The sequence below is a fragment of the Perca fluviatilis genome, chromosome 12, assembly GCF_010015445.1.
Source record: "Perca fluviatilis chromosome 12, GENO_Pfluv_1.0, whole genome shotgun sequence".
Classification (NCBI taxonomy): domain Eukaryota; kingdom Metazoa; phylum Chordata; class Actinopteri; order Perciformes; family Percidae; genus Perca; species Perca fluviatilis.
The window spans coordinates 16,990,173-17,014,933 of NC_053123.1; the positions used below are offsets into that span (position 1 = coordinate 16,990,173).

The 24,761-nt window shown below is 39.7% G+C and overlaps 1 protein-coding gene and 2 long non-coding RNA genes across 3 annotated transcripts in view; all 3 read left to right on the forward strand.

Moving 5' to 3' along the window:
- col28a2a (collagen, type XXVIII, alpha 2a) overlaps positions 1-24,761 on the forward strand; it is a 35,490-nt gene that overhangs the window by 2,102 nt on the left and 8,627 nt on the right. The window contains exons 3-16 of the mRNA XM_039818963.1: positions 2,675-2,821; positions 3,096-3,670; positions 4,250-4,268; positions 4,396-4,457; positions 5,497-5,550; positions 7,002-7,046; positions 7,141-7,167; positions 7,254-7,298; positions 7,422-7,466; positions 7,600-7,653; positions 8,890-8,958; positions 9,071-9,139; positions 22,149-22,217; positions 24,714-24,761. The exon at positions 24,714-24,761 is cut by the window's right edge and continues 21 nt beyond it. Of these exons, the coding sequence (XP_039674897.1) occupies positions 2,686-2,821; positions 3,096-3,670; positions 4,250-4,268; positions 4,396-4,457; positions 5,497-5,550; positions 7,002-7,046; positions 7,141-7,167; positions 7,254-7,298; positions 7,422-7,466; positions 7,600-7,653; positions 8,890-8,958; positions 9,071-9,139; positions 22,149-22,217; positions 24,714-24,761 (1,317 nt within the window). The 5' untranslated portion in view covers positions 2,675-2,685. The remainder of the gene's footprint in view (positions 1-2,674; positions 2,822-3,095; positions 3,671-4,249; positions 4,269-4,395; positions 4,458-5,496; positions 5,551-7,001; positions 7,047-7,140; positions 7,168-7,253; positions 7,299-7,421; positions 7,467-7,599; positions 7,654-8,889; positions 8,959-9,070; positions 9,140-22,148; positions 22,218-24,713) is intronic.
- On the forward strand, positions 16,413-18,336 carry LOC120570570. Its single transcript, XR_005641084.1, has 4 exons — positions 16,413-16,485; positions 17,065-17,085; positions 17,213-17,272; positions 18,311-18,336. It is a non-coding gene; the product is annotated as an uncharacterized LOC120570570 (long non-coding RNA).
- LOC120570569 lies at positions 19,973-21,740 on the forward strand. Its single transcript, XR_005641083.1, has 5 exons — positions 19,973-20,001; positions 20,088-20,132; positions 20,256-20,300; positions 20,434-20,487; positions 21,728-21,740. It is a non-coding gene; the product is annotated as an uncharacterized LOC120570569 (long non-coding RNA).

Consider the following 24,761-nt stretch of genomic DNA (forward strand, 5'->3'; position numbering starts at 1 on the left):
GAGAAACATCTTACAGAGACTAAACAAGGACTAACGTATAGCATGTGTGATATATTAAATCTACAGGATAAATAAACAATGTAAAATATGTTTCCACATATTGGTGCTTCAGAATTGCAAGGTCCATGTTTTGTTGCCACTGAAACTTACAGGCTAAAAAGTTCAAACAGGTAGTGAATTTTACTGAGTTACTTGGAAAGGTCATTGATTGGGGTCATCAAGACATGACTGGAGCTACAACATCTGACTGAAGTAATACTATCACCAAATAACTGTGTTTTATAGCTGCTTTAATTAAAAAAATAAATCCCTACTGATCGCAAATGAATGGTGACACTTTATGGTCAATTTCAGGAGTGACACACTGAGCATGCGTTTAAGTCAAGCCAAAGGATGTTGACAGTCGGTCCATCCTTAAAAAGTGTCTTCACTCACTGAAAGAAAGAGACACTGATTGTCTTTAGAGAGTGGATCCCACTGCGGCAACGTCCCACAGCAGTGACAGCACCCAACATAGTAGATGGCTGAAGGTGACTGTACACACCATGGACAGTACACACGGACACAGCTATGAGCGATCTTGAACTGCTGCTCAACCCAGTGGGCTGTCTGAGCATGAGCGGTCCATCATGTTGTTATACCCTCATTTACCGATAGAGGGCAGCACAAACCCACCTAGTAGGATTTTACTGACATCTGGTTCTGCTGCTGCCCTCATGCTGCATGATGACACTGTAGAAGAGTTCATGTATTTCTTAAAATACTTACATTATCAGTAGGTAAAACCACCACTCAAAATACCACTGTAATGAAAATAAAATACTGTAAATTTCACAGTGTATTCTACCCATCTGTTACAGAGTGCCAGAGTATTCAGTTCTTGTTTTTTAACCCCTAACACAATACTTAAAAATAATTTTCACAAGTTGTAAATGTTGCTGCAGCATATAGGAATGCTATGAATGGACATATAATACATTATATGAAAGTGACAGAGTGGATTTTGCCAAGCCATCATTCAGTGCAACATTCCTTTGTGTCAGAGAGTATCTTCTAATTACTTCTTGCCTGGAGCTTTGCGAACCAAAGCCTTGTCGTCACCTTAAGCACAGCAGGCAGCCATGAATAAGGAGCCAGTCTGCACAGGACCAGCCCCATCTCTAAACCGTACCAGTACGATAAAAGGTCACCTCTGCTAGTGGATGGTCATCTTTTAGGGTCTAGAAGGTGAAGTACCACCTACGGCTTCTGTTATTAAGATATATTGCATGTCACTCGCTTACTGGTTGCAACCCCCTTTTTCAGTTAAAAGAAACAAATCACAATAGCCAACAAAAGGTTAAACTAGTGAACTAAAGTTAGTTGAGGTTTCTGTTGAGAATACTGTGATCATCCACGGTTTCTTAATTAAAACAACTGGATCCAATTGACACTTTTCTATCTTATCTACAAGTTGCCATTGCTTAGTGATTTTATACTACTTTTTACAATGTCAGACCCTTTAACCCTGTTTTCTCAGTCAGGGCTGTTATGGTCATTTAAAGTCGAGGGCTAGTCCAAAGGTGACCAGGCCCTTGCCATTAGGGCCTCTAAACTTTAACCCCCCACCCCCACCCCCACCTGTGGAATTTATGCATATGCTTTTTATATCACCTCTTAAAAAAATGTGTTGACCCTATTTTATTGTTGCAATTTTGTCTTAAGTGCTATTTTAATCTGATGCAAGCCTATTATAGTTTATGTCCAACATTTCTCTGCAAGGTTGACTAATGTAACTTACAGATTCAAAATAATTGAGATTTTAAAAGACATGGTTGACTCTGTGCTAGATTCTTAGATTTTATTTAGAACCATCCCACTCATCCCTGCTCGCTATGGTCGAAAGAAAGTGCTTCAAACCAATATTATCAGCTCACTTTACAATACTCAGTCTAATACATCACCACAGGCATTTATCCTCTCACAGCAAATACTGTAAGATAATAAGCAGAATGAGGCAGTCTAACTATTTAACTGTTTAAATGAATGTATGTGTTTTCTTTAAAGGATTTGAAGTTGAAATATAGATGAGTCCTGATCAACTGATTTTTGCTGGCAGTTAAAAAGGCTCTCACTTTTCAATAAAAAGACAAATACACAATATGATAATTCTGTGGAATTTAAGAATGAGTTACCCCCTAGTAAACGCATACATCTACAGTTGATTGTACTTGCTTCACTGTTACAAACATCCAAGTTCCCCTGCCCTGAGGGCAGAATGGGAGTCCTTGCAAGGCTCAGCGGGATCTGGTCTGTCAGTGCCTCCTTATAAAGGAGGAGTGAGTGTCTTGGGGTCTTTCACTCCTCAGAATGACTGACACTGCTGCTGTTAGCTAACTTGAGCTCCCTGCGCACTCCGGTCCTCTGCTGTTCCTGCTACCTTTTTCAAGTCTGCATTTTGGACTGCACTCAAAATAGGACACTGAAATACTACAAAGGAGGTTGGACTGTAAGTTGATGTGAAGAAAAATTGCTCAATTATTTCAAGGATATTATCCACTTTTAAAAGAAAATAATATTCACGAAACTGTTTTCTGATGCACAAACATTTCCAACCTGATTTGATGCAGAAACTACTTTTTGTGGACAGTAAAATGGATCAATTTTGATTTGTTGTTGCCATTTTTCTCCAAAGCTGGGACAAAGATGTTCCCCTCCTCTACGTTGGTGCTGCTGGTAACAGCACTGACCAGCGTCTGGGCCCAAGAGTTTTACGAAGAGAGGAAAACTAACATAAAATCCAGGTCCAAACCTTTGGCTGCAAATATTCATAATGGACAAGGTAAGACAATGAAAGAAAATATTTGTATTCTCATACAAATTGTCTTTTTGGTGCAAGAAATTTAACATCATGTTGCTACAGTGTATTGTTCATGTCTTACTCTGATTGTACTCATCTGCAGTTTTCCCCTGTGTGAAGACTGAAGAAACAAATGCATCATTTTGACATAAAGTTAAATCAAAATGTAATAAATTGCTTAGTGAAAGTAATAACAGTTTAAAAACATGTTGCATTGCCAATAGAGAGTCCTTCATTATGTTCTGTGTTCACACAGCCATCCTAGACGAGGACTGTAGCTTGGAGCTCTCCTTCCTGTTGGACAGCTCCGAGAGCGCCAAGGACAATCATGAGCAGGAAAAGCAGTTTATCATGAACATGGTGGACAGACTCCAAGAGGTACGGCTGCAGACCGGCCGCAGCTTAAGCTTGAGGGTGGCTCTCCTGCAGTACAGCAGTCACGTTATCACAGAGCAAACCTTCAGAGACTGGAGGGGCACAGAGAACTTCAAGACCCGTATAGCTCCCATCATCTACATCGGGCATGGCACCTACACCACCTACGCCATCACCAACATGACCAAAATCTACCTGGAGGAATCCAGCCCCGGCAGCATCAAAGTAGCCATGCTGTTTACAGATGGTATTTCCCACCCGAGGAACCCTGACATTTTCTCTGCTGTCGCTGATGCGAAGAACCAGGGCATCAAATTCTTCACTTTGGGCATCACCCGGGCAGCCAACGAGCCAGCCAATGTAGCCCATCTCCGTCTGCTCGCCAGCTCCCCGGCCACCCGCTTCCTGCATAATTTACAGGACAAAGATATTGTTGAAAAAATCGTCCCTGAGATTGTGAGTATAATACCTTGTCTTTCAGCAGACACCACTGAGAAGTAAGGGGATGTATTTGCTTTGAATAAGGATCTTTTCAGGGTTGACACATGGACAAGCCTGTTCAGGTATTCGTATAGAGATGGAATGATGACAATGCTCTGGAGAAACAAATGAAAGAATATTGTGACAGCTATGGATTTTAAGCTTTTTACACAGCTTTAAAAAACATTGTTTGACATCTGCATAAGCATATCCCCTAGGATTCCTAGAATGTATCTATACAGTAACACATGACTTGCATTTAGACATAGACATACACTGGCACTGCTATAACTCATTCTTAAATAACTTAAGTTGTTGTTAACATTGTATAAAGGAATGTTATTTGTCTATCAGTTTCTCGGCTTTCAATTTTAAGGGCCTATACCTTTGGTTTCCCCAAACTACTGTTTGTATGAAGTATTGGCATATATTGTGCCACATTACAATATCATAAGAAATCTGCCTCACTAAGCAATAACAAATCTAATAAGGGACTGCAATATTGTCAAAATTCATATTCTGTCAGATATTCATAAACGTTTGTTTTCTTTGCAGACCAACTTGGCTGATGAAGGAGTAAGTAATATTACAATCAGACAGCTCATATATGGAATCTTTTCAAATTTAATAATGTGTAATTAGGTGAGGGTGTATAGAATTACATCCATGACAGCTTAGCAATCATGTCTCTTTTTTCTAAAGTGCCCCTCTGGCTCAGAGATGTGCTTGTGAGAAAGGAGAGAGGGACCAAGCGGGCACGCGCGTGAGTATTTAGTCTTAGTCTTTTGAAAATATCCCACAAACAAAGAGCAGTTTCCTTTGAAGTGTCACAAGTGAGAAGAAATGATACATGACATCTTATGCAAAGAAATCTAACATGCTCCTGATATTTTAGGGATGGTAATTGGGCAGTTTTGAACAATCAGGATAATTACTTGCTTTTTTCTCCTTAGTATTGCTTGCAGGCATTTGCACAAGCAGAGTAAGTGAATAGGTGGCCCTGCCCCACATTCTAAAAGCAAATCTATGGCAACAGGAAAATGAGATCAGAGACTGTGGTCTGCTATTCCTAGAGAAATATGTTTGTTGTGCCCATTCTCAGCCAGTTATTGTGCATTTCTCATGTAACATAAGATGTCCCCCATGGAAACCAAAGGCACCATTTAGAGCTCCACTTTCCATTAAACTGGACCTTTGGCCACCATAAATCCACCGTATAACCCCTACTGCCATGGTCAGTTACGCAGGGATAGAGGGACTGCAGTATGGAGCACCAGATATTACACATGATTTCTGTGTGATGCTACAAGATGACACCCACTCACACTAACAGACAGCTCAGGTAATGTCAAGCGTTCCAGCAACCTGGCAGATAACCATGTTGCTGACAGACTGACAGTTGCTTCATAGCCATTAACCAGGTGCTTTTTCTCAGAGAGATTCTTCAAATTCTTACACTTAGACGAGGAGGCATAATTGCTCTCATTAGTTTAATGGCCACAAACTAGTGATTTCTGGTGGATAGCAATTGACACACGCTGTCCAGGTGCAGCTCAAGACAATGACCCCTGGCCCTGTGGACAAGACCCCTCATGCCCACCTTTGGCTTCAACTGTCATACAGCCCTCACATCCAAAAGCACATACATAACACACATTCAGACATCAGCCCAGTTACCTTTTTTTTCTCTGTCTGTCTCAACCAATGCCTGTCTATACACTTTCACTTTGCATAGACATGGTCAAGATAACCCTAATCTCCAGGTTGTTCATCAACTAAACCCTGACTTTGTTTTGCTCCAGGGGAAAAAAGGTCGCTCCGGAGATGATGGAGCCCCAGGGCTTAGAGGTCAAAAGGTGTGTGCTTTTTGGTGGACATGTGGACTATGAATGTCTTAGCTGCCGGGCTTTTTCAGCTGTTATATAATACTTCCTCAGGGTGTCACACTTAAATTTCAATTATGGAAAAAGTTGTCAGGCTTCCTGAACTGGGTCATCCAGGGTCTGTAAATTGTAAAGTGCTTGGAAAAACTTAAATCCTAGGCCTGGTTAATTATTATTTATGATTATTGTTTATATATTAGTAATTTGTAACATATGTATATTTTTAGTAATGACTTTAGTTCAATATTTGTATTTTATTTTTAAGATATAAAATGGTTTTGCTTATACAATAAAACATGACCTGTTTCACTGCACATGTAACTTTTCCAGGAGTTCATGAAGAAGCCATCATCTGTATTAAGCTACTAATGTTATTTTTTTTTATTTTTTTGTTTTTTTTAGTACGTTTCATAATAGAAACAAACAGGATAAGTGCTCTTGAAGAATTAAAGCTACATATTCATACAAAAGAAACTCAGCCACTCGTGCGTTATGAACTGACATTATTATCTGCAATTACAAATAACAGTTAAGTTCAAGCTTTGCAGTTGTTTTGCCTCTTAGTTATCAAGTACAGTTTCTGCTAACACTAGTAACTTTTCTTCTTTCTTGTCACCCCTCTCCGGTGGAGTACCAAGCTATATGTACCACACCATGCTTTTATTTCTTTACATCTTGGCTGTTACACAATTTATGTGTGTGTGAGTTAGTCAGTCAGCCTTGGCAGACTGTATTAGCCTTCCTTTGCTGGCAACCAATCAAATATAGGATTGATTTTAAGGTCCTTTTATTTGTTTCTGAAGTACTGCATGTTGTGGAACCTATTTATATTTCTCACCAACTCCAGCCCTATTCCACCTCCACACCTTTAATTTAACAGTGAATGAGCATTTGCCATTACTGCAGCAAGACTGTAATCTACCTTTAAATCCCTTCTATTGGCATTTTTAAAGTCTGTCCAATACCCACCTTTTACCTTAGTGTTTGTGTCGATACAATTATTAATCTGACTACATTACTTTTTATATTCTGTCCATTGTATCGCTTGTGTTTATGCGCACTGTGCTTTTTTGTATTTTTAGCATAATATTGACATGGTCATGAAATATGAATCTGTTGGAAATGATTAGGACATTCATATTTAATAGTATAAGGAATATAGGAAAAATTACAAACCGCTGATTTGTTCAATGTCAGTTCATTACTTGACTCCAATTAATTTTATGTTTGTGGATTATATACACATTTATTTTGGAATGTGTTAACTTTTCAGTCCATTAATGTTGTTGATAATGTAGGTGACACTGTTTCTCTTTATACCTGCAATATCAGACTGTTTACTCTGTGTTAAGGTATTTACTTTGCAGTAGCTGTAACTCATATTCATTGTACATAATGAGTCAGTGTACTTTCTGTCATTTCAGGGTGAAGCAGGACTAAGTGGTCTACCCGGGCGAGAGGGTGCGGAGGTAAATATCGCTATTCATGACCAAAATTAAGAAAATATTCATTATTGTCTCTGTAGTTTGTTCACACATAACATCCTGTTTATTTAATTTGTAGGGAAAACCAGGTTATAAAGGAGAGCAGGTATGTGGTTTAGATGAATGGCAATGATAACATTATTTATTTTTGAATCAATGCAAGCCTGTGTAGTACTTGTATTTTCTACACAGGGTGAGAGGGGTGAGTGCGGCACTCCAGGAATCAAAGGAGACAGGGTACAACAGTACTGTTGACACTACACATGATGAATAATATGTTCCCAGTTTGATCATTCCTACTTACTGTACATACAGCATTTGGTCTCATGGTCGTTCTCTTACCTGTGTGATGCACTTTAGGGTCCTGAGGGTTCAGTTGGAGCAAGAGGACTTAGAGGTTTACAGGTCAGTAATAATTTCCGTAGCAAAATATGCAATTTATGTGTTTATAGAGCTTTGATAGTTAACATGCACACACACTTATTCAAACACATTATTTCTTTATTAATGGCCTGTACTGTATGTTGTTTCTGACTAGGGGTTACCGGGACCACATGGAGACATTGGACCAGAGGGCCATCAGGGAAAGCAGGTCAGCCCCTTTATGAACAACTTTTACTTACCTCATCGGTACACATCTGCTGTGACCTTTACATTTCCTTTTATGATTAGTTTAAACTAGAGGTTGGAGCTCTATCACCCCGGTCTTTACTGTGCAGCACAGAGGCCTGTTTGTCTGGTAATAAACCCTGTGTGAACACTTGGCAATGAGCCAAAGTCTTCCCCATCATTACTGTTACTCACTATCATAGGGATGAGCCATCAGCAAAAGTCTCTACAGGTTCTCCTAATGTTCTCCTTGTATCCTGTTTCTAAATACAGATTAGGAAGTGCCTACAGCATTGTCAGCTTCTTCAACAAAGTCTGCAGTTAATAACATACATGGATCAGTATATGCTTATGTCTCGCCATGTGACGACATGATGTAGGAAGCATTTGCAAAGATTAACAGGTCTCTTGGTGGTCCATATTTAGTATATTTCCCTTAAAGTATCCCTGTGAGACACAAAGACATATTTGAGTGTGAAGTTTTAAGTGTAGAGCAGTAGTGGTAGTGTGCACATCCCCACCGGTGAGGTGCAGGGCAAAAAGGGGCTAGATACAACTGAAAAGAATGTTTTAAGTGTGCCTCTCACTCCACAGTCCTCACAATCAAATGAGCATGCCTGGAACAAGGACTGATAACTCTAAAGTTAATCATTCAGGTTAAATTCATATTAAATGCAGTAAAATGGTTAAGACAGGCAAAATTATTACATAACATCTCTTTATGTCAGGCTCTGCATTTGTTTTCCCTTTAATCATTTGGATCAAATGTTGTAATTAATCCAAACTGTGATGTACAGTAGAAAAGTACTTTCAGCAGTTATTTTAAGACACTGTTGTTTGGGGTTTCTTGAACTTTGAGACATTATTGAAGTTTAGCTCTGATCTGTCCTATCCTGCAGGGAGAGATTACATAGTATCTCACCCACTACCCTATTTACAGTACACACAACAGCTAAAGGATTTATTTTCAGCCTGAAGAAGCATCTAAACTGCATGTGTGCATTATGTTTTGAGTTACTACTTTTCAGGGGTGCAACATAGTGTTTTTACACAATAAATGAAAGACATCAAATGTTTAAATAGAGGTTAAAAAGGCAGAAAAGCGATTTAAAAGGATGACACTAACTGGTTCAGAACGTAAGTCCTTTTGCTATATTGATACATGATTTAAGCGACAATGTACAGTGGTGTTAAGTCTTTATTATGTTTGTGAACACAGGGTGAACGTGGCCCACCTGGCCCCTCAGGGATTCAGGGGGAGACTGGTATTGGACTTCCTGGACCAAAAGTAAATGTTATGGATTACCCTCTAATTTTGTTGTACTTTGTGATTGTTTATTTTGCTATCTGCATTTCTTTGTGATTCTCTTATTGAATTAAGTTACTATATAAATCTGCAGGGTGACATGGGATTCCAGGGTCGACCAGGTCCTCCTGGTCCCCATGGAGTGGGCGAGCCCGGCCTTCCTGTAAGTTAAGAAAAAGTCTGGGCTATCCCAAAGTGTTGAATGTTTCTGTGTCTGTGATGTCCTTATTTGTTTCAGTGGCACATGTGATCTGTTGAGAAAGCCCACATACGTTACATACGTTGAGCTGAGCACTGTTTGAGTGACATATTTTACACTTTGGCTTTGTTTACAGGGACCTCAAGGACCACAGGGTGTTCAAGGGGAAAAAGGACCCCATGGCGAGGGTTTCCGGCGACCAAAGGTATTATTTCAAGTCTATCATCAGAGAAGTCATCTAAACAATATAACACTGTCTAGGTCAAAGCTAGAACATACCAGTCTAACATACAAGTCTGAACACCTACATAACACGAGTTACATACAAATTAATTAAATAATAATGAGTCATTTGTTGATGAAGTAATGCTTAGAAAAATATTGACTAATGTTAAATTGTTGCAGAGAACTGTCTAGCCTTACTCATGCACTGTTAACAATTTGTAATCTATTGTATTGCAAGTCTAAATGGTTCAATGTGTATGAACACATACAGTACCAGTCCATCCGTCCACCATATCCATTCCATTTCCGGCTCCACTAAAGATCCATTCCATTTCCATCCATTGCAATTTCCATTATATACCTATTCACTATTTATATTTCCATGCTACCACTGCATCCATACTTCCTCCATTCTACCACCTTCCATTCCACCATTTCCATCCACTGTCCTTCCCTCTCCTTCCTTCTTTCCTTCCTTCTTTATCCACTGTGTTCAAACCTACTGTGTCCTAAGCTTCATTCCTTCATTTCCTTTCATTCTTTCCACATTGCTGTTCCCATACCATTATTTTAAAATCTCCACTGCACTATGTATATTATTTTTATCTATCTATATATTCCTTTCCACTATTTATTTATGTGTGGCTCCCTTTCCTGCCACCTTTCTTTCCATATCCATCCATCCACCTTGTCCCTTTCTTCCATTATTATATTCACTTTTCCTTATATTTCTGTATGTGTGTCTATTTATATTTTCTTGTCCGTTGTGGCTCCATATAGGCTCTGTCTCCATTATCCATGTCTCAAGGCTACAAGTGTGTGTCCAGCAAGTCTAATTTCTGTTATATTCCTAGTCTCATTATTTAATTGCTTTCATTTTGTCCAGTTCCTGTTACGTGCTGTTACATCAGTTACTAAGATCACTCTCGTGTATGTATATTATGTGTGTATGTGGAGTGTCACAGTTCATGGCATACATCTGTCATCCAGATCTCACTCCTGTTCCACCTCACTGACACTCAGGGGTGATTCCACTGTGGGTTGATTCTGTGTGTGTGTGGCTCGTTCCATTCTGTGTCGGTTCTCTACATATACCCCATTCCTTTTCCGTTTCCTGTGGTGTCTCTTCTCTTCTTCTGTCTGTTCCTTCTTCCTGTGGGTCTGGTCTGTCTATGTGTGTTCATGTGCTTGGTGTCACTCTGTCCTGTTTCCTGTGGGTTGATTCCTCTGCTGGCTTCCTGTGGGATCCTTGGTCTGTCAGGTGATCCTCTACACACACACACACACACACACCTGTGGGTCGGTAGGTCCTACATACATTTCATCCATTACACCCAGATGTTGGGGCCTCCTTCTCTGGTCCGTTCCATTCTTTGTCTGTGTGTCTAGGATGTGTCTCTGGGCTGTGATCCGTGCTGTGTCTGTGGGTCCATTTCAAGTTGATTCCATATCAGTCTGTGGTCTGTGTGTGGTCATTCGGTCGTGTCTCCCTCCATATACATATGTGTGTGTGGGGTTGTCAGGGATGTTTCTCATGTCTCATTCTGTGTATGTGCTCTGGGATCTGTCTCTGGGCCACCTCCGTGTGGTCCATTCTCCGTGTCAGGGTCTCTGTCTGTGTCCGTGGTCCTGGTCTCATTCCTTCTGGTCGGTCCATCATCTATATTCTATGTCCATATTCTCACTACTGGTCCGTTCTGGGATTCAATGTGTGTCCTCCAGTTATTTCCTCCGTTTCGTGCTGCATTCTTTCTTCTTCCTGTGTGCTGTGTTCTTTGTCATGTCCTGTGGCTATGCCTCCATGTTCCTTGTTCACTGCTGGGCATATTTTAAGTCCATGCTCTTTACTGTGAATGGGGCTGTTCCTGTGCATGTGTGTGTCTCTCTGCCTGTCTTTTTCCTGCATGCCTCTGTGTATGCTGTGTGTCTCTGTGTGTGTGTATGTGTGTGTGTATGTATGTATGTGTGTGTGTGTGTGTGTATATGTATGTATATATGCATGCATGTCATGTGTATGTATGTATGTATGCATGCATGCATGTGTATGTACGTGCATGTCTGTATACGTATGTATGTGTATGTATGTATGTATATGTATGTATGTGAGGGATTACTGGAGTGGGACGTTCTGCTTTTATGATCCATCTAGTCTGTGACAATGCGTGGCTTTGGGTGCAAAAAGTTGCATGGGGCCGCCAAATCAGTCAGCAGGTACATAGATAGCCTGGTAACAAAATTATTTGAACACCCCAGTATGAATAATCAGGAAAACAGAGTCTGCTGGATGCAATTTCAGCATCTTGTGTCAAGCCCCACTTGTACTGAGGTGCATATCTTTTATGCGCGGTATTGGCAACCTACAGCAGATGGGACAGGCCCAACAGAGCAGACACTCTAAAGTATAACACACAAATATTCAGACGCGAAGATATGTATACATAAACAATATATGGAGTACAGAAAAAATCTAGGGCAGTCAGATAACCACCTCACTAAATCTTTCCGTCCTTTTGTGTAGCAGCCGCAGATCTGTCACTTTGATGCCAGTGATCCAGGACTCTGCTCCACACTCATGCCTTTGTGAACTCCAGGGCTTCCAGCAGCCCTAAAAGACATGCAGCGGTTTTAAATATGCCGCTTAAAGTATCAGCGCTGGCCATATTCTTTATTTTTAAATTGCAGTTCTAAATCCTATAAAGACATGAACGCTAAATAAATAGTCCCCAAATATGGGGTAGTAGTAGTAGTTCCTTTTAGAAGGAACAAATAGGCTTGGCAGCTGCACAGGACAGAGTCAGGAATTCAAGAAGTACTGAGAGACAAACTTATGATTTGGGATTTGTTGACAACAAGAAAATTATAGAATAACTCTAAAGCATCATCAAACTTCTACTAGTTTGGTGCTAATTGGACCCCTCCCCACATCAATGGTGGTTCTCAAATGCTCAATGATCCTGATAGGGGCTCCGGATCCAGAACCTCTGTGCCATCCATGCAGCGATCATTCTGACTGTGTTTTCACCTGAAGAAGTGCATGAGGAGAGACAGTAAAGACTTTTTTTTTTTTTTTTTTTTTTTTTTTTTCTCGTAATAGACATCCAAAAACGGGACCCCAGTATCACTTCATCACACTCACCCAGATGCTGTACCACCTCCAGCACCAGCCTCTGCTCTCACGCCAGCCACCTCCAGTGCATTAAGAATCAGGAGGCAGGCCTTCATCAAACTGACATCCACCACAGCACCATGCACCTAGCCACTATCCGGCAGTTGGGCAGTTGCTGCCCGAAGGGAAGGAATAACATTAATGGCAACATATTAAAAAGTGACTTTTCGATTATCACGATAACAGCAGCAACTACGAATTGAGAAACATCTTACAGAGACTAAACAAAGGACTAACGATAGCATGTGTGATATATTAAATCTACAGGATAAATAAACAATGTAAAATATGTTTCCACATATTGGTGCTTCAGAATTGCAAGGTCCATGTTTTGTTGCCACTGAAACTTACAGGCTAAAAAGTTCAAACAGGTAGTGAATTTTACTGAGTTACTTGAAAGGTCATTGATTGGGTCATCAAGACATGACTGGAAGCAACATCTGACTGAAGTAATACTATCACCAAATAACTGTGTTTTATAGCTGCTTTAATTAAAAAATAAACTCCTTACTGATCGCAAAATGAATGGTGACACTTTATGGTCAATTTCAGGAGTGACACCTGAGCATGCTGTGTTTAAGTCAAGCCAAAGGATGTTGACAATGGTCCATCCTTAAAAAGTGTCTTCACTCACTGAAAGAAAAGAGACACTGATTGTCTTTAGGAGAGTGGATCCCACAGCAAGGTACCCACAGCAGTGACAGCACCCAAATATAGTAGATGGCTGAAGGTGACTGTATACACACCATGGACAGTACACACGGACACAGCTATGAGCGATCTTGAACTGCTGCTCAACCCAGTGGGCTGTCTGAGCATGAGCGGTCCATCATGTTGTTATACCCTCATTTACCGATAGAGGGCAGCACAAACCCACCTAGTAGGATTTTACTGACATCTGGTTCTGCTGCTGCCCTCATGCTGCATGATGACACTCGTAGAAGAGTTCATGTATTTCTTAAAATACTTACATTATCAGTAGGTAAAACCACCACTCAAAAATACCACTGTAATGAAAATAAATATAACTTTTTCACAGTGTATTCTACCCATCTGTTACAGAGTGCCAGAGTATTCAGTTCTTGTTTTTTAACCCCTAACACAATACTTAAAAATAATTTTAACAAGTTGTAAAATGTTGCGTATATAGGAATGCTATGAATGGACATATAATACATTATATGAAAGTGACAGAGTGGATTTTGCCAAGCCATCATTCAGTGCAACCTTTTTTTTGTGGGTTTTTTTTTATTTTTTTTTGTTTGGGGTTTTTTTAACTTCCTTTTGTCGTTTTCTTTTTTTTTTCCTTTTCTTTTTTTGGGGGCTGTCTGGGGGCTGAACCCTTATGGCCACATGCCCGCAGCAGGCAGCCATGAATAAGGAGCCAGTCTGCACAGAGCCCGATCTCTAAACCGATCCAGTACGATAAAAGGTCACCTCTGCTTGTGGATGTGTCATCTTTTTTAGGGTCTAGAAGGTGGAAGTACCACCCACGGCTTCGTTATTAAGATATATTGCATGTCACTCGCTACTGGTTGCAACCCCCTTTTTCAGTTAAAAAGAAACAAATCACAATAGCCAACAAAAGGTTAAACTAGTGAACTAAAAGTTAGTTGAGGTTTCTGTTGAGAATACTGTGATCATCCACGGTTTCTTAATTAAAACAACTGGATCCAATTGACACTTTTCTATCTTATCTACAAGTTGCCATTGCTTAGTGATTTTATACTACTTTTTACAATGTCAGACCCTTTAACCCTGTTTTCTCAGTCAGGGCTGTTATGGTCATTTAAAGTCGAGGGGCTAGTCCAAAGGTGACCAGGCCCTTGCCATTAGGGCCTCTAAACTTTAACCCCCACCCCACCCCCACCTGTGGAATTTATGCATATGCTTTTTATATCACCCTCTTAAAAAATGTTTGACCCTATTTTATTGTTGCAATTTTGTCTTAAGTGCTATTTTAATCTGATGCAAGCCCTATTATAGTTTATGTCCAACATTTCTCTGCAAGGTTGACTAATGTAACTTACAGATTCAAAATAATTGAGATTTTAAAAGACATGGTTGACTCTGTGCTAGATTCTTAGATTTTATTTAGAACCATCCCACTCATCCCCTGCTCACAGTGTATCGAAAAGAAAGTGCTTCAAACCAATATTATCAGCTCACTTTACAATACTCAGTCTAATACATCACCACAGGGCATTTATCCTCTCACAGCAAATACTGTAAGATAATAAGCAGAATGAGGCAGTCTAACTATTTAACTGTTTAAATGAATGTATGTGTTTTCTTTAAAGGATTTGAAGTTGAAATATAGATGAGTCCTGATCAACTGATTTTTGCTGGCAGTTAAAAAGCCCTCCACTTTTCATTAAAAGACAAATACACACAATATGATAATTCTGTGGAATTTAAGAATGAGTTACCCCTAGTAAACGCATACATCTACAGTTGATTGTACTTGCTTCACTGTTACAAACATCCAAGTTCCCCTGCCCTGAGGGCAGAATGGGAGTCCTTGGCCGGCTCAGCGGGATCTGGTCTGTCAGTGCCTCCTTATAAAGGAGTGAGTGTCTTGGGGGGTCTTTCACCTCAGAATGACTGACACTGCTGCTGTTAGCTAACTGAGCTCCCCTGGCACTCCGTTCCTCTGCTGTTCCTGCTACCTTTTTCAAGTCTGCATTTTGGACTGCACTCAAAATAGGACACTGAAATACTACAAAGGAGGTTGGACTGTAAGTTGATGTGAAGAAAAAATTGCTCAATTATTTCAAGGATATTATCCACTTTTAAAAAAAAATATTCACGAAACTGTTTTCTGATGCAACAAACATTTCCAACCTGATTTGATGCAGAAACTACTTTTGTGGACAGTAAAATGGATCAATTTTGATTTGTTGTTGCCATTTTCTCCAAAGCTGGGACAAAGATGTTCCTCCTTCGTGGCTAGTGCTGCTGGTAACAGCACTGACCAGCGTCTAGGCCAAGAGTTTTACGAAGAGAGGAAAACTAACATAAAATCCAGGTCCAAACCTTTGGCTGCAAATATTCATAATGGACAAGGTAAGACAATGAAAGAAAATATTTGTATTCTCATACAAATTGTCTTTTTGGTGCAAGAAATTTAACATCATGTTGCTACAGTGTATTGTTCATGTCTTACTCTGATTGTACTCATCTGCAGTTTTCCCCCTGTGTGAAGACTGAAGAAACAAATGCATCATTTTGACATAAAGTTAAATCAAAATGTAATAAATTGCTTAGTGAAAGTAATAACAGTTTAAAAACATGTTGCATTGCCAATAGAGAGTCCTTCATTATGTTCTGTGTTCACACGCCATCCTAGACGAGGACTGTAGCTTGGAGCTCTCCTTCCTGTTGGACAGCTCCGAGAGCGCCAAGGACAATCATGAGCAGGAAAAGCAGTTTATCATGAACATGGTGGACAGACTCCAAGAGGTACGGCTGCAGACCGGCCGCAGCTTAAGCTTGAGGGTGGCTCTCCTGCAGTACAGCAGTCACGGTTTATCACAGAGCAAACCTTCAGAGACTGGAGGGGCACAGAGAACTTCAAGACCCGTATAGCTCCCATCATCTACATCGGGCATGGCACCTACACCACCTATACGCCATCACCAACATGACCAAAATCTACCTGGAGGAATCCAGCCCGGCAGCATCAAAGTAGCCATGCTGTTTACAGATGGTATTTCCCACCCGAGGGAACCCTGACATTTTCTCTGCTGTCGCTGATGCGAAGAACCAGGGCATCAAATTCTTCACTTTGGGTCACCGGGCAGCCAACGAAGCCAGCCAATGTAGCCCATCTCCGTCTCGCTTTCGCCAGCTCCCGGCCACCCGCTTCCTGCATAATTTACAGGACAAAGATATTGTTTAAAAAATCGTCCCTGAGATTGTGAGTATAATACCTTGTCTTTCAGCAGACACCACTGAGAAGTAAGGGGATGTATTTGCTTTGAATAAGGATCTTTTCAGGGTTGACACATGGACAAGCCTGTTCAGGTATTCGTATAGAGATGGAATGATGACAATGCTCTGGAGAAACAAATGAAAGAATATTGTGACAGCTATGGATTTTAAGCTTTTTACACAGCTTTAAAAAACATTGTTTGACATCTGCATAAGCATATCCCCTAGGATTCCTAGAATGTATCTATACAGTAACACATGACTTGCATTTAGACATAGACATACACTGGCACTGCTATAACTCATTCTTAAATAACTTAAGTTGTTGTTAACATTGTATAAAGGAATGTTATTTGTCTATCAGTTTCTCGGCTTTCAATTTTAAGGGCCTATACCTTTGGTTTCCCCAAACTACTGTTTGTATGAAGTATTGGCATATATTGTGCCACATTACAATATCATAAGAAATCTGCCTCACTAAGCAATAACAAATCTAATAAGGGACTGCAATATTGTCAAAATTCATATTCTGTCAGATATTCATAAACGTTTGTTTTCTTTGCAGACCAACTTGGCTGATGAAGGAGTAAGTAATATTACAATCAGACAGCTCATATATGGAATCTTTTCAAATTTAATAATGTGTAATTAGGTGAGGGTGTATAGAATTACATCCATGACAGCTTAGCAATCATGTCTCTTTTTTTCTAAAGTGCCCTCTGGCTCAGAGATGTGCTTGTGAGAAAGGAGAGAGGGGACCAAGCGGGCATGCGGTGAGTATTTAGTCTTAGTCTTTTGAAAATATCCCACAAACAAAGAGCAGTTTCCTTTGAAGTGTCACAAGTGAGAAGAAATGATACATGACATCTTATGCAAAGAAATCTAACATGCTCCTGATATTTTAGGGATGGTAATTGGGCAGTTTTGAACAATCAGGATAATTACTTGCTTTTTTCTCCTTAGTATTGCTTGCAGGCATTTGCACAAGCAGAGTAAGTGAATAGGTGGCCCTGCCCCACATTCTAAAAGCAAATCTATGGCAACAGGAAAATGAGATCAGAGACTGTGGTCTGCTATTCCTAGAGAAATATGTTTGTTGTGCCCATTCTCAGCCAGTTATTGTGCATTTCTCATGTAACATAAGATGTCCCCCATGGAAACCAAAGGCACCATTTAGAGCTCCACTTTCCATTAAACTGGACCTTTGGCCACCATAAATCCACCGTATAACCCCTACTGCCATGGTCAGTTACGCAGGGATAGAGGGACTGCAGTATGGAGCACCAGATATTACACATGATTTCTGTGTGATGCTACAAGATGACACCCACTCACACTAACAGACAGCTCAGGTAATGTCAAGCGTTCCAGCAACCTGGCAGATAACCATGTTGCTGACAGACTGACAGTTGCTTCATAGCCATTAACCAGGTGCTTTTTCTCAGAGAGATTCTTCAAATTCTTACACTTAGACGAGGAGGCATAATTGCTCTCATTAGTTTAATGGCCACAAACTAGTGATTTCTGGTGGATAGCAATTGACACACGCTGTCCAGGTGCAGCTCAAGACAATGACCCTGGCCCTGTGGACAAGACCCCTCATGCCCACCTTTGGCTTCAACTGTCATACAGCCCTCACATCCAAAAGCACATACATAACACACATTCAGACATCAGCCCAGTTACCTTTTTTTTCTCTGTCTGTCTCAACCAATGCCTGTCTATACACTTTCACTTTGCATAGACATGGTCAAGATAACCCTAATCTCCAGGTTGTTCATCAACTAAACCCTGACTTTGTTTTGCTCCAGGGGAAAAAAGGTCGCTCCGGAGATGATGGAGCCCCAGGGCTTAGAGGTCAAAAGGTGTGTGCTTTTTGGTGGACATGTGGACTATGAATGTCTTAGCTGCCGGGCTTTTTCAGCTGTTATATAATACTTCCTCAGGGTGTCACACTTAAATTTCAATTATGGAAAAAGTTGTCAGGCTTCCTGAACTGGGTCATCCAGGGTCTGTAAATTGTAAAGTGCTTGGAAAAACTTAAATCCTAGGCCTGGTTAATTATTATTTATGATTATTGTTTATATATTAGTAATTTGTAACATATGTATATTTTTAGTAATGACTTTAGTTCAATATTTGTATTTTATTTTTAAGATATAAAATGGTTTTGCTTATACAATAAAACATGACCTGTTTCACTGCACATGTAACTTTTCCAGGAGTTCATGAAGAAGCCATCATCTGTATTGCTACTAATGAAAACATAATTTAGTCAGATAGTGATCTGTTCAACGGTTACGTATTAGGATGCACTCAAGAAACAAACAGGATAGTGCTCTTGAAGAATTAAAGCTACATATTCATACAAAAGAAACTCAGCCACTCGTGCGTTATGAACTGACATTATTATCTGCAATTACAAATAACAGTTAAGTTCAAGCTTTGCAGTTGTTTTGCCTCTTAGTTATCAAGTACAGTTTCTGCTAACACTAGTAACTTTTCTTCTTTCTTGTCACCCCTCTCCGGTGGAGTACCAAGCTATATGTACCACACCATGCTTTTATTTCTTTACATCTTGGCTGTTACACAATTTATGTGTGTGTGAGTTAGTCAGTCAGCCTTGGCAGACTGTATTAGCCTTCCTTTGCTGGCAACCAATCAAATATAGGATTGATTTTAAGGTCCTTTTATTTGTTTCTGAAGTACTGCATGTTGTGGAACCTATTTATATTTCTCACCAACTCCAGCCCTATTCCACCTCCACACCTTTAATTTAACAGTGAATGAGCATTTGCCATTACTGCAGCAAGACTGTAATCTACCTTTAAATCCCTTCTATTGGCATTTTTAAAGTCTGTCCAATACCCACCTTTTACCTTAGTGTTTGTGTCGATACAATTATTAATCTGACTACATTACTTTTTATATTCTGTCCATTGTATCGCTTGTGTTTATGCGCACTGTGCTTTTTGTATTTTTAGCATAATATTGACATGGTCATGAAATATGAATCTGTTGGAAATGATTAGGACATTCATATTTAATAGTATAAGGAATAAAGGAATATAGGAAAATTACAAACCGCTGATTTGTTCAATGTCAGTTCATTACTTGACTTCCAATTAATTTTATGTTTGTGGATTATATACACATTTATTTTGGAATGTGTTAACTTTTCAGTCCATTAATGTTGTTGATAATGTAGGTGACACTGTTTCTCTTTATACCTGCAATATCAGACTGTTTACTCTGTGTTAAGGTATTTACTTTGCAGTAGCTGTAACTCATATTCATTGTACATAATGAGTCAGTGTACTTTCTGTCATTTCAGGGTGAAGCAGGACTAAGTGGTCTACCCGGGCGAGAGGGTGCCGGAGGTAAATATCGCTATTCATGACCAAAAATTAAGAAAATATTCATTATTGTCTCTGTAGTTTGTTCACACATAACATCCTGTTTATTTAATTTGTAGGGAAAACCAGGTTATAAAGGAGAGCAGGTATGTGGTTTAGATGAATGGCAATGATAACATTATTTATTTTTGAATCAATGCAAGCCTGTGTAGTACTTGTATTTTCTACACAGGGTGAGAGGGGTGAGTGCGGCACTCCAGGAATCAAAGGAGACAGGGTACAACAGTACTGTTGACACTACACATGATGAATAATATGTTCCCAGTTTGATCATTCCTACTTACTGTACATACAGCATTTGGTCTCATGGTCGTTCTCTTACCTGTGTGATGCACTTTAGGGTCCTGAGGGTTCAGTTGGAGCAAGAGGACTTAGAGGTTTACAGGTCAGTAATAATTTCCGTAGCAAAATATGCAATTTATGTGTTTATAGAGCTTTGATAGTTAACATGCACACACACTTATTCAAACACATTATTTCTTTATTAATGGCCTGTACTGTATGTTGTTTCTGACTAGGGGTTACCAGGACCACATGGAGACATTGGACCAGAGGGCCATCAGGGAAAGCAGGTCAGCCCCTTATGAACAACTTTTACTTACCTCATCGTGCACATCTGCTGTGACCTTTACATTTCCTTTTATGATTAGTTTAAACTAGAGGTTGGAGCTCTATCACCCCGGTCTTTACTGTGCAGCACAGAGGCCTGTTTGTCTGGTAATAAACCCCTGTGTGAACACTTGGCAATGAGCCAAAGTCTTCCCCATCATTACTGTTACTCACTATCATAGGGATGAGCCATCAGCAAAAAGTCTCTCTACAGGTTCTCCTAATGTTCTCCTTGTATCCTGTTTCTAAATACAGATTAGGAAGTGCCTACAGCATTGTCAGCTTCTTCAACAAAGTCTGCAGTTAATAACATACATGGATCAGTATATGCTTATGTCTCGCCATGTGACGACATGATGTAGGAAGCATTTGCAAAGATTAACAGGTCTCTTGGTGGTCCATATTTAGTATATTTCCCTTAAAGTATCCCTGTGAGACACAAAGACATATTTGAGTGTGAAGTTTTAAGTGTAGAGCAGTAGTGGTAGTGTGCACATCCCCACCGGTGAGGTGCAGGGCAAAAAGGGGCTAGATACAACTGAAAAGAATGTTTTAAGTGTGCCTCTCACTCCACAGTCCTCACAATCAAATGAGCATGCCTGGAACAAGGACTGATAACTCTAAAGTTAATCATTCAGGTTAAATTCATATTAAATGCAGTAAAATGGTTAAGACAGGCAAAATTATTACATAACATCTCTTTATGTCAGGCTCTGCATTTTTTTTTCCCTTTAATCATTTGGATCAAATGTTGTAATTAATCCAAACTGTGATGTACAGTAGAAAAGTACTTTCAGCAGTTATTTTAAGACACTGTTGTTTGGGGGTTTCTTGAACTTTGAGACATTATTGAAGTTTAGCTCTGATCTGTCCTATCCTGCAGGGAGAGATTACATAGTATCTCACCCACTACCCTATTTACAGTACACACAACAGCTAAAGGATTTATTTTCAGCCTGAAGAAGCATCTAAACTGCATGTGTGCATTATGTTTTGAGTTACTACTTTTCAGGGGTGCAACATAGTGTTTTTACACAATAAATGAAAGACATCAAATGTTTAAATAGAGGTTAAAAAGGCAGAAAAGCGATTTAAAAGGATGACACTAACTGGTTCAGAACGTAAGTCCTTTTGCTATATTGATACATGATTTAAGCGACAATGTACAGTGGTGTTAAGTCTTTATTATGTTTGTGAACACAGGGTGAACGTGGCCACCTTGGCCCCTCAGGGATTCAGGGGAGACTGGTATTGGACTTCCTGGACCAAAAGTAAATGTTATGGATTACCCTCTAATTTTGTTGTACTTTGTGATTGTTTATTTTGCTATCTGCATTTCTTTGTGATTCTCTTATTGAATTAAGTTACTATATAAATCTGCAGGGTGACATGGGATTCCAGGGTCGACCAGGTCCTCCTGGTCCCCATGGAGTGGGCGAGCCCGGCCTTCCTGTAAGTTAAGAAAAAGTCTGGGCTATCCCAAAGTGTTGAATGTTTCTGTGTCTGTGATGTCCTTATTTGTTTCAGTGGCACATGTGATCTGTTGAGAAAGCCCACATACGTTACATACGTTGAGCTGAGCACTGTTTGAGTGACATATTTTACACTTTGGCTTTGTTTACAGGGACCTCAAGGACCACAGGGTGTTCAAGGGGAAAAAGGACCCCATGGCGAGGGGTTTCCCGGACCAAAGGTATTATTTCAAGTCTATCATCAGAGAAGTCATCTAAACAATATAACACTGTCTAGGTCAAAGCTAGAACATACCAGTCTAACATACAAGTCTGAACACCTACATAACACGAGTTACATACAAATTAATTAAATAATAATGAGTCATTTGTTGATGAAGTAATGCTTAGAAAAATATTGACTAATGTTAAATTGTTGCAGAGAACTGTCTAGCCTTACTCATGCACTGTTAACAATTTGTAATCTATTGTATTGCAAGTCTAAATGGTTCAATGTGTATGAACACATACAGTACCAGTCAAAAAAGTGGGGTCACTTATACATGTCCATTCCACTCCATTCCAGACAGAAGACCAGCTGAGATCAGTTGCATAGTTTTTTCAATCAGGGCAGCAGTTTTCAGATCACATTATGTGCTTACATAATTGCAAAAGGGTTCTCGACTGTTGTAGACAGAAGTGGCTGAAGAAACGCTTGAAATCCATGCTTTTTGGTACACCTCAGTGTCAAAGTATATGGGAGCTGTACCACTTTTAATTTGGGTATGACGTTTAGACCAAAAAGCATGGAATTTCAAGCGTCGAAAACAGTCGAGAACCCTTTTGCAATTATGTAAGCACATAATGTAATCTGAAAACTGCTGCCCTGATTTAAAAAACAATGCAACTGATCTCAGCTGGTATTCTGTCTGGAATGGAGTGGAATGGACATTTCTAAGTGACCCCAAACTTTTGACCGGTACTGTATATGAAGAGAGCTTGTCAACAGTGGTTTAGAAAGACACTAGCCAGGTGGAGATTTCAAGGTCTGAGAGCTCAACACACTGCAAATTAAGAAAACAGATGCAAATAGACAAAACGCAAGCAAATGAAGAAACATACATTTGACGACACATGCCCATTATTGCAGATCCTCCTAGCTGTAGCCTTTTGCCTATTATTATATTGTTTTAATCTTACAATCACAATGTTAAAATAAGCCAAAAAACAACTTACATTTAAGGTGATTTTGTGTAGGTGAGCCACAAACCATGGCAACAACAAGCATGTCCCGGCCACGTGCATCACTTTTTATTGTCCCCTGGAAACAGTTTCCGTTGTGTGTTCTTGCAGCACTTTTTCTAAATTCTGCAAAAAGGTAAATATGTTTCTTTATTTGCTTGTGTTGTGTCTATTTGCATATATTTTCTTAATTTGCAGTGCGTTGAGCTATCAGGACTACCATATGAATATGATGTCAACCCTGATATCAATATAAAATAAGGGGCTGCAGATATTCTTTAATTGATCAGCAGAATGCAATTTCTAAACATATTTGCATGTTTAAAAGCAATTATAGATTATTACCACTTACCAGTAACTAATTGCTTTCATTTTGACCAGTTTCAAAACCTGTGCATTAACATTGCATAAATCAGTTGCTAGATCCTTACAAAAACATAAGCTCTCATTATATTATGTTATGTGTGTAATGTGGAGTATTCTGCAGTTCATGGCATGCATCTGTCAAAACCAGATCTCACTCTGTTCCACCTCACTGACTCACAACTCAGGTGTTCACTGTGGTGTTACTACTCACTCTGTTGTTGATGTGTTAAGCCTGTGAAAAAAATAATTCCCTCTGTTCTGCAACATGCTGCACGATGGGACTTATGTTTTACAAAAGACTCTGCATATGCCCCATTCAAAATGAGAGAGCTGGGATTCAGCAAAGGGTTTGGCAAGACATGCAAGACTATGTGCAATGGTATATGGCTGACAGTATAACATATGCATGGGGTTTATAATAAACAACAGCATGTCTTGCTGTTTAGCCGCACAGGTAAAACACCTAACCATAATGAAGATAGATTAATGTATAATTCCCAAGTAAGAGTAAAAAGAATTGCTTCAATAGCCAGAAAGTGTGGGTAAAATTGACAATAATAGAAGCATATTTATGTGGAGGATTTTTCTGTAAAGAAATCTAAGTACATATTTGTTAAAGAAAGCTCTTGGTAAGCGAGCACTGGAAATGTCCTCAAGCGACAACACATCTGTTTTACCTGTGCCAGACTTCCTAGCTATTATAGATTTTATTCCTCTGCTGACTTCTACCTCTTGTAAAAGGGGATCACAGTGCTTTTGTCAGAGGTGATCAAACCCTCTCTTCTACACACACACACACACACACACACACACACACACACACACACAGAGAAACACAGTAAGTTAGTAGGTCTGCATGCATTTCATCATTACACTTGGATGTTGGGCTGCTCCCATCAGAAACCGCTTCACTTCACTGGAAAAAGTAAATTTAGTCAAGACGTGCCATGAAAAAACCCAGTTTCATTCTTTGTGCGTAGGATAATTTTGTATTAATCACAAGAGGATAACAGGAGCCAACATGCTCTTCTTCAATACTCTCTTTACTGAGAACAATGCAGACTTGGCTGTGATCCAAAGGCAAGTGGCTGTGATGTAACTGACAGAGATAAACAGATTTTGTTCCATAGGGGGAACGGGGGCTCGCTGGACCGAGAGGACCAAGGGGACAGCAGGGC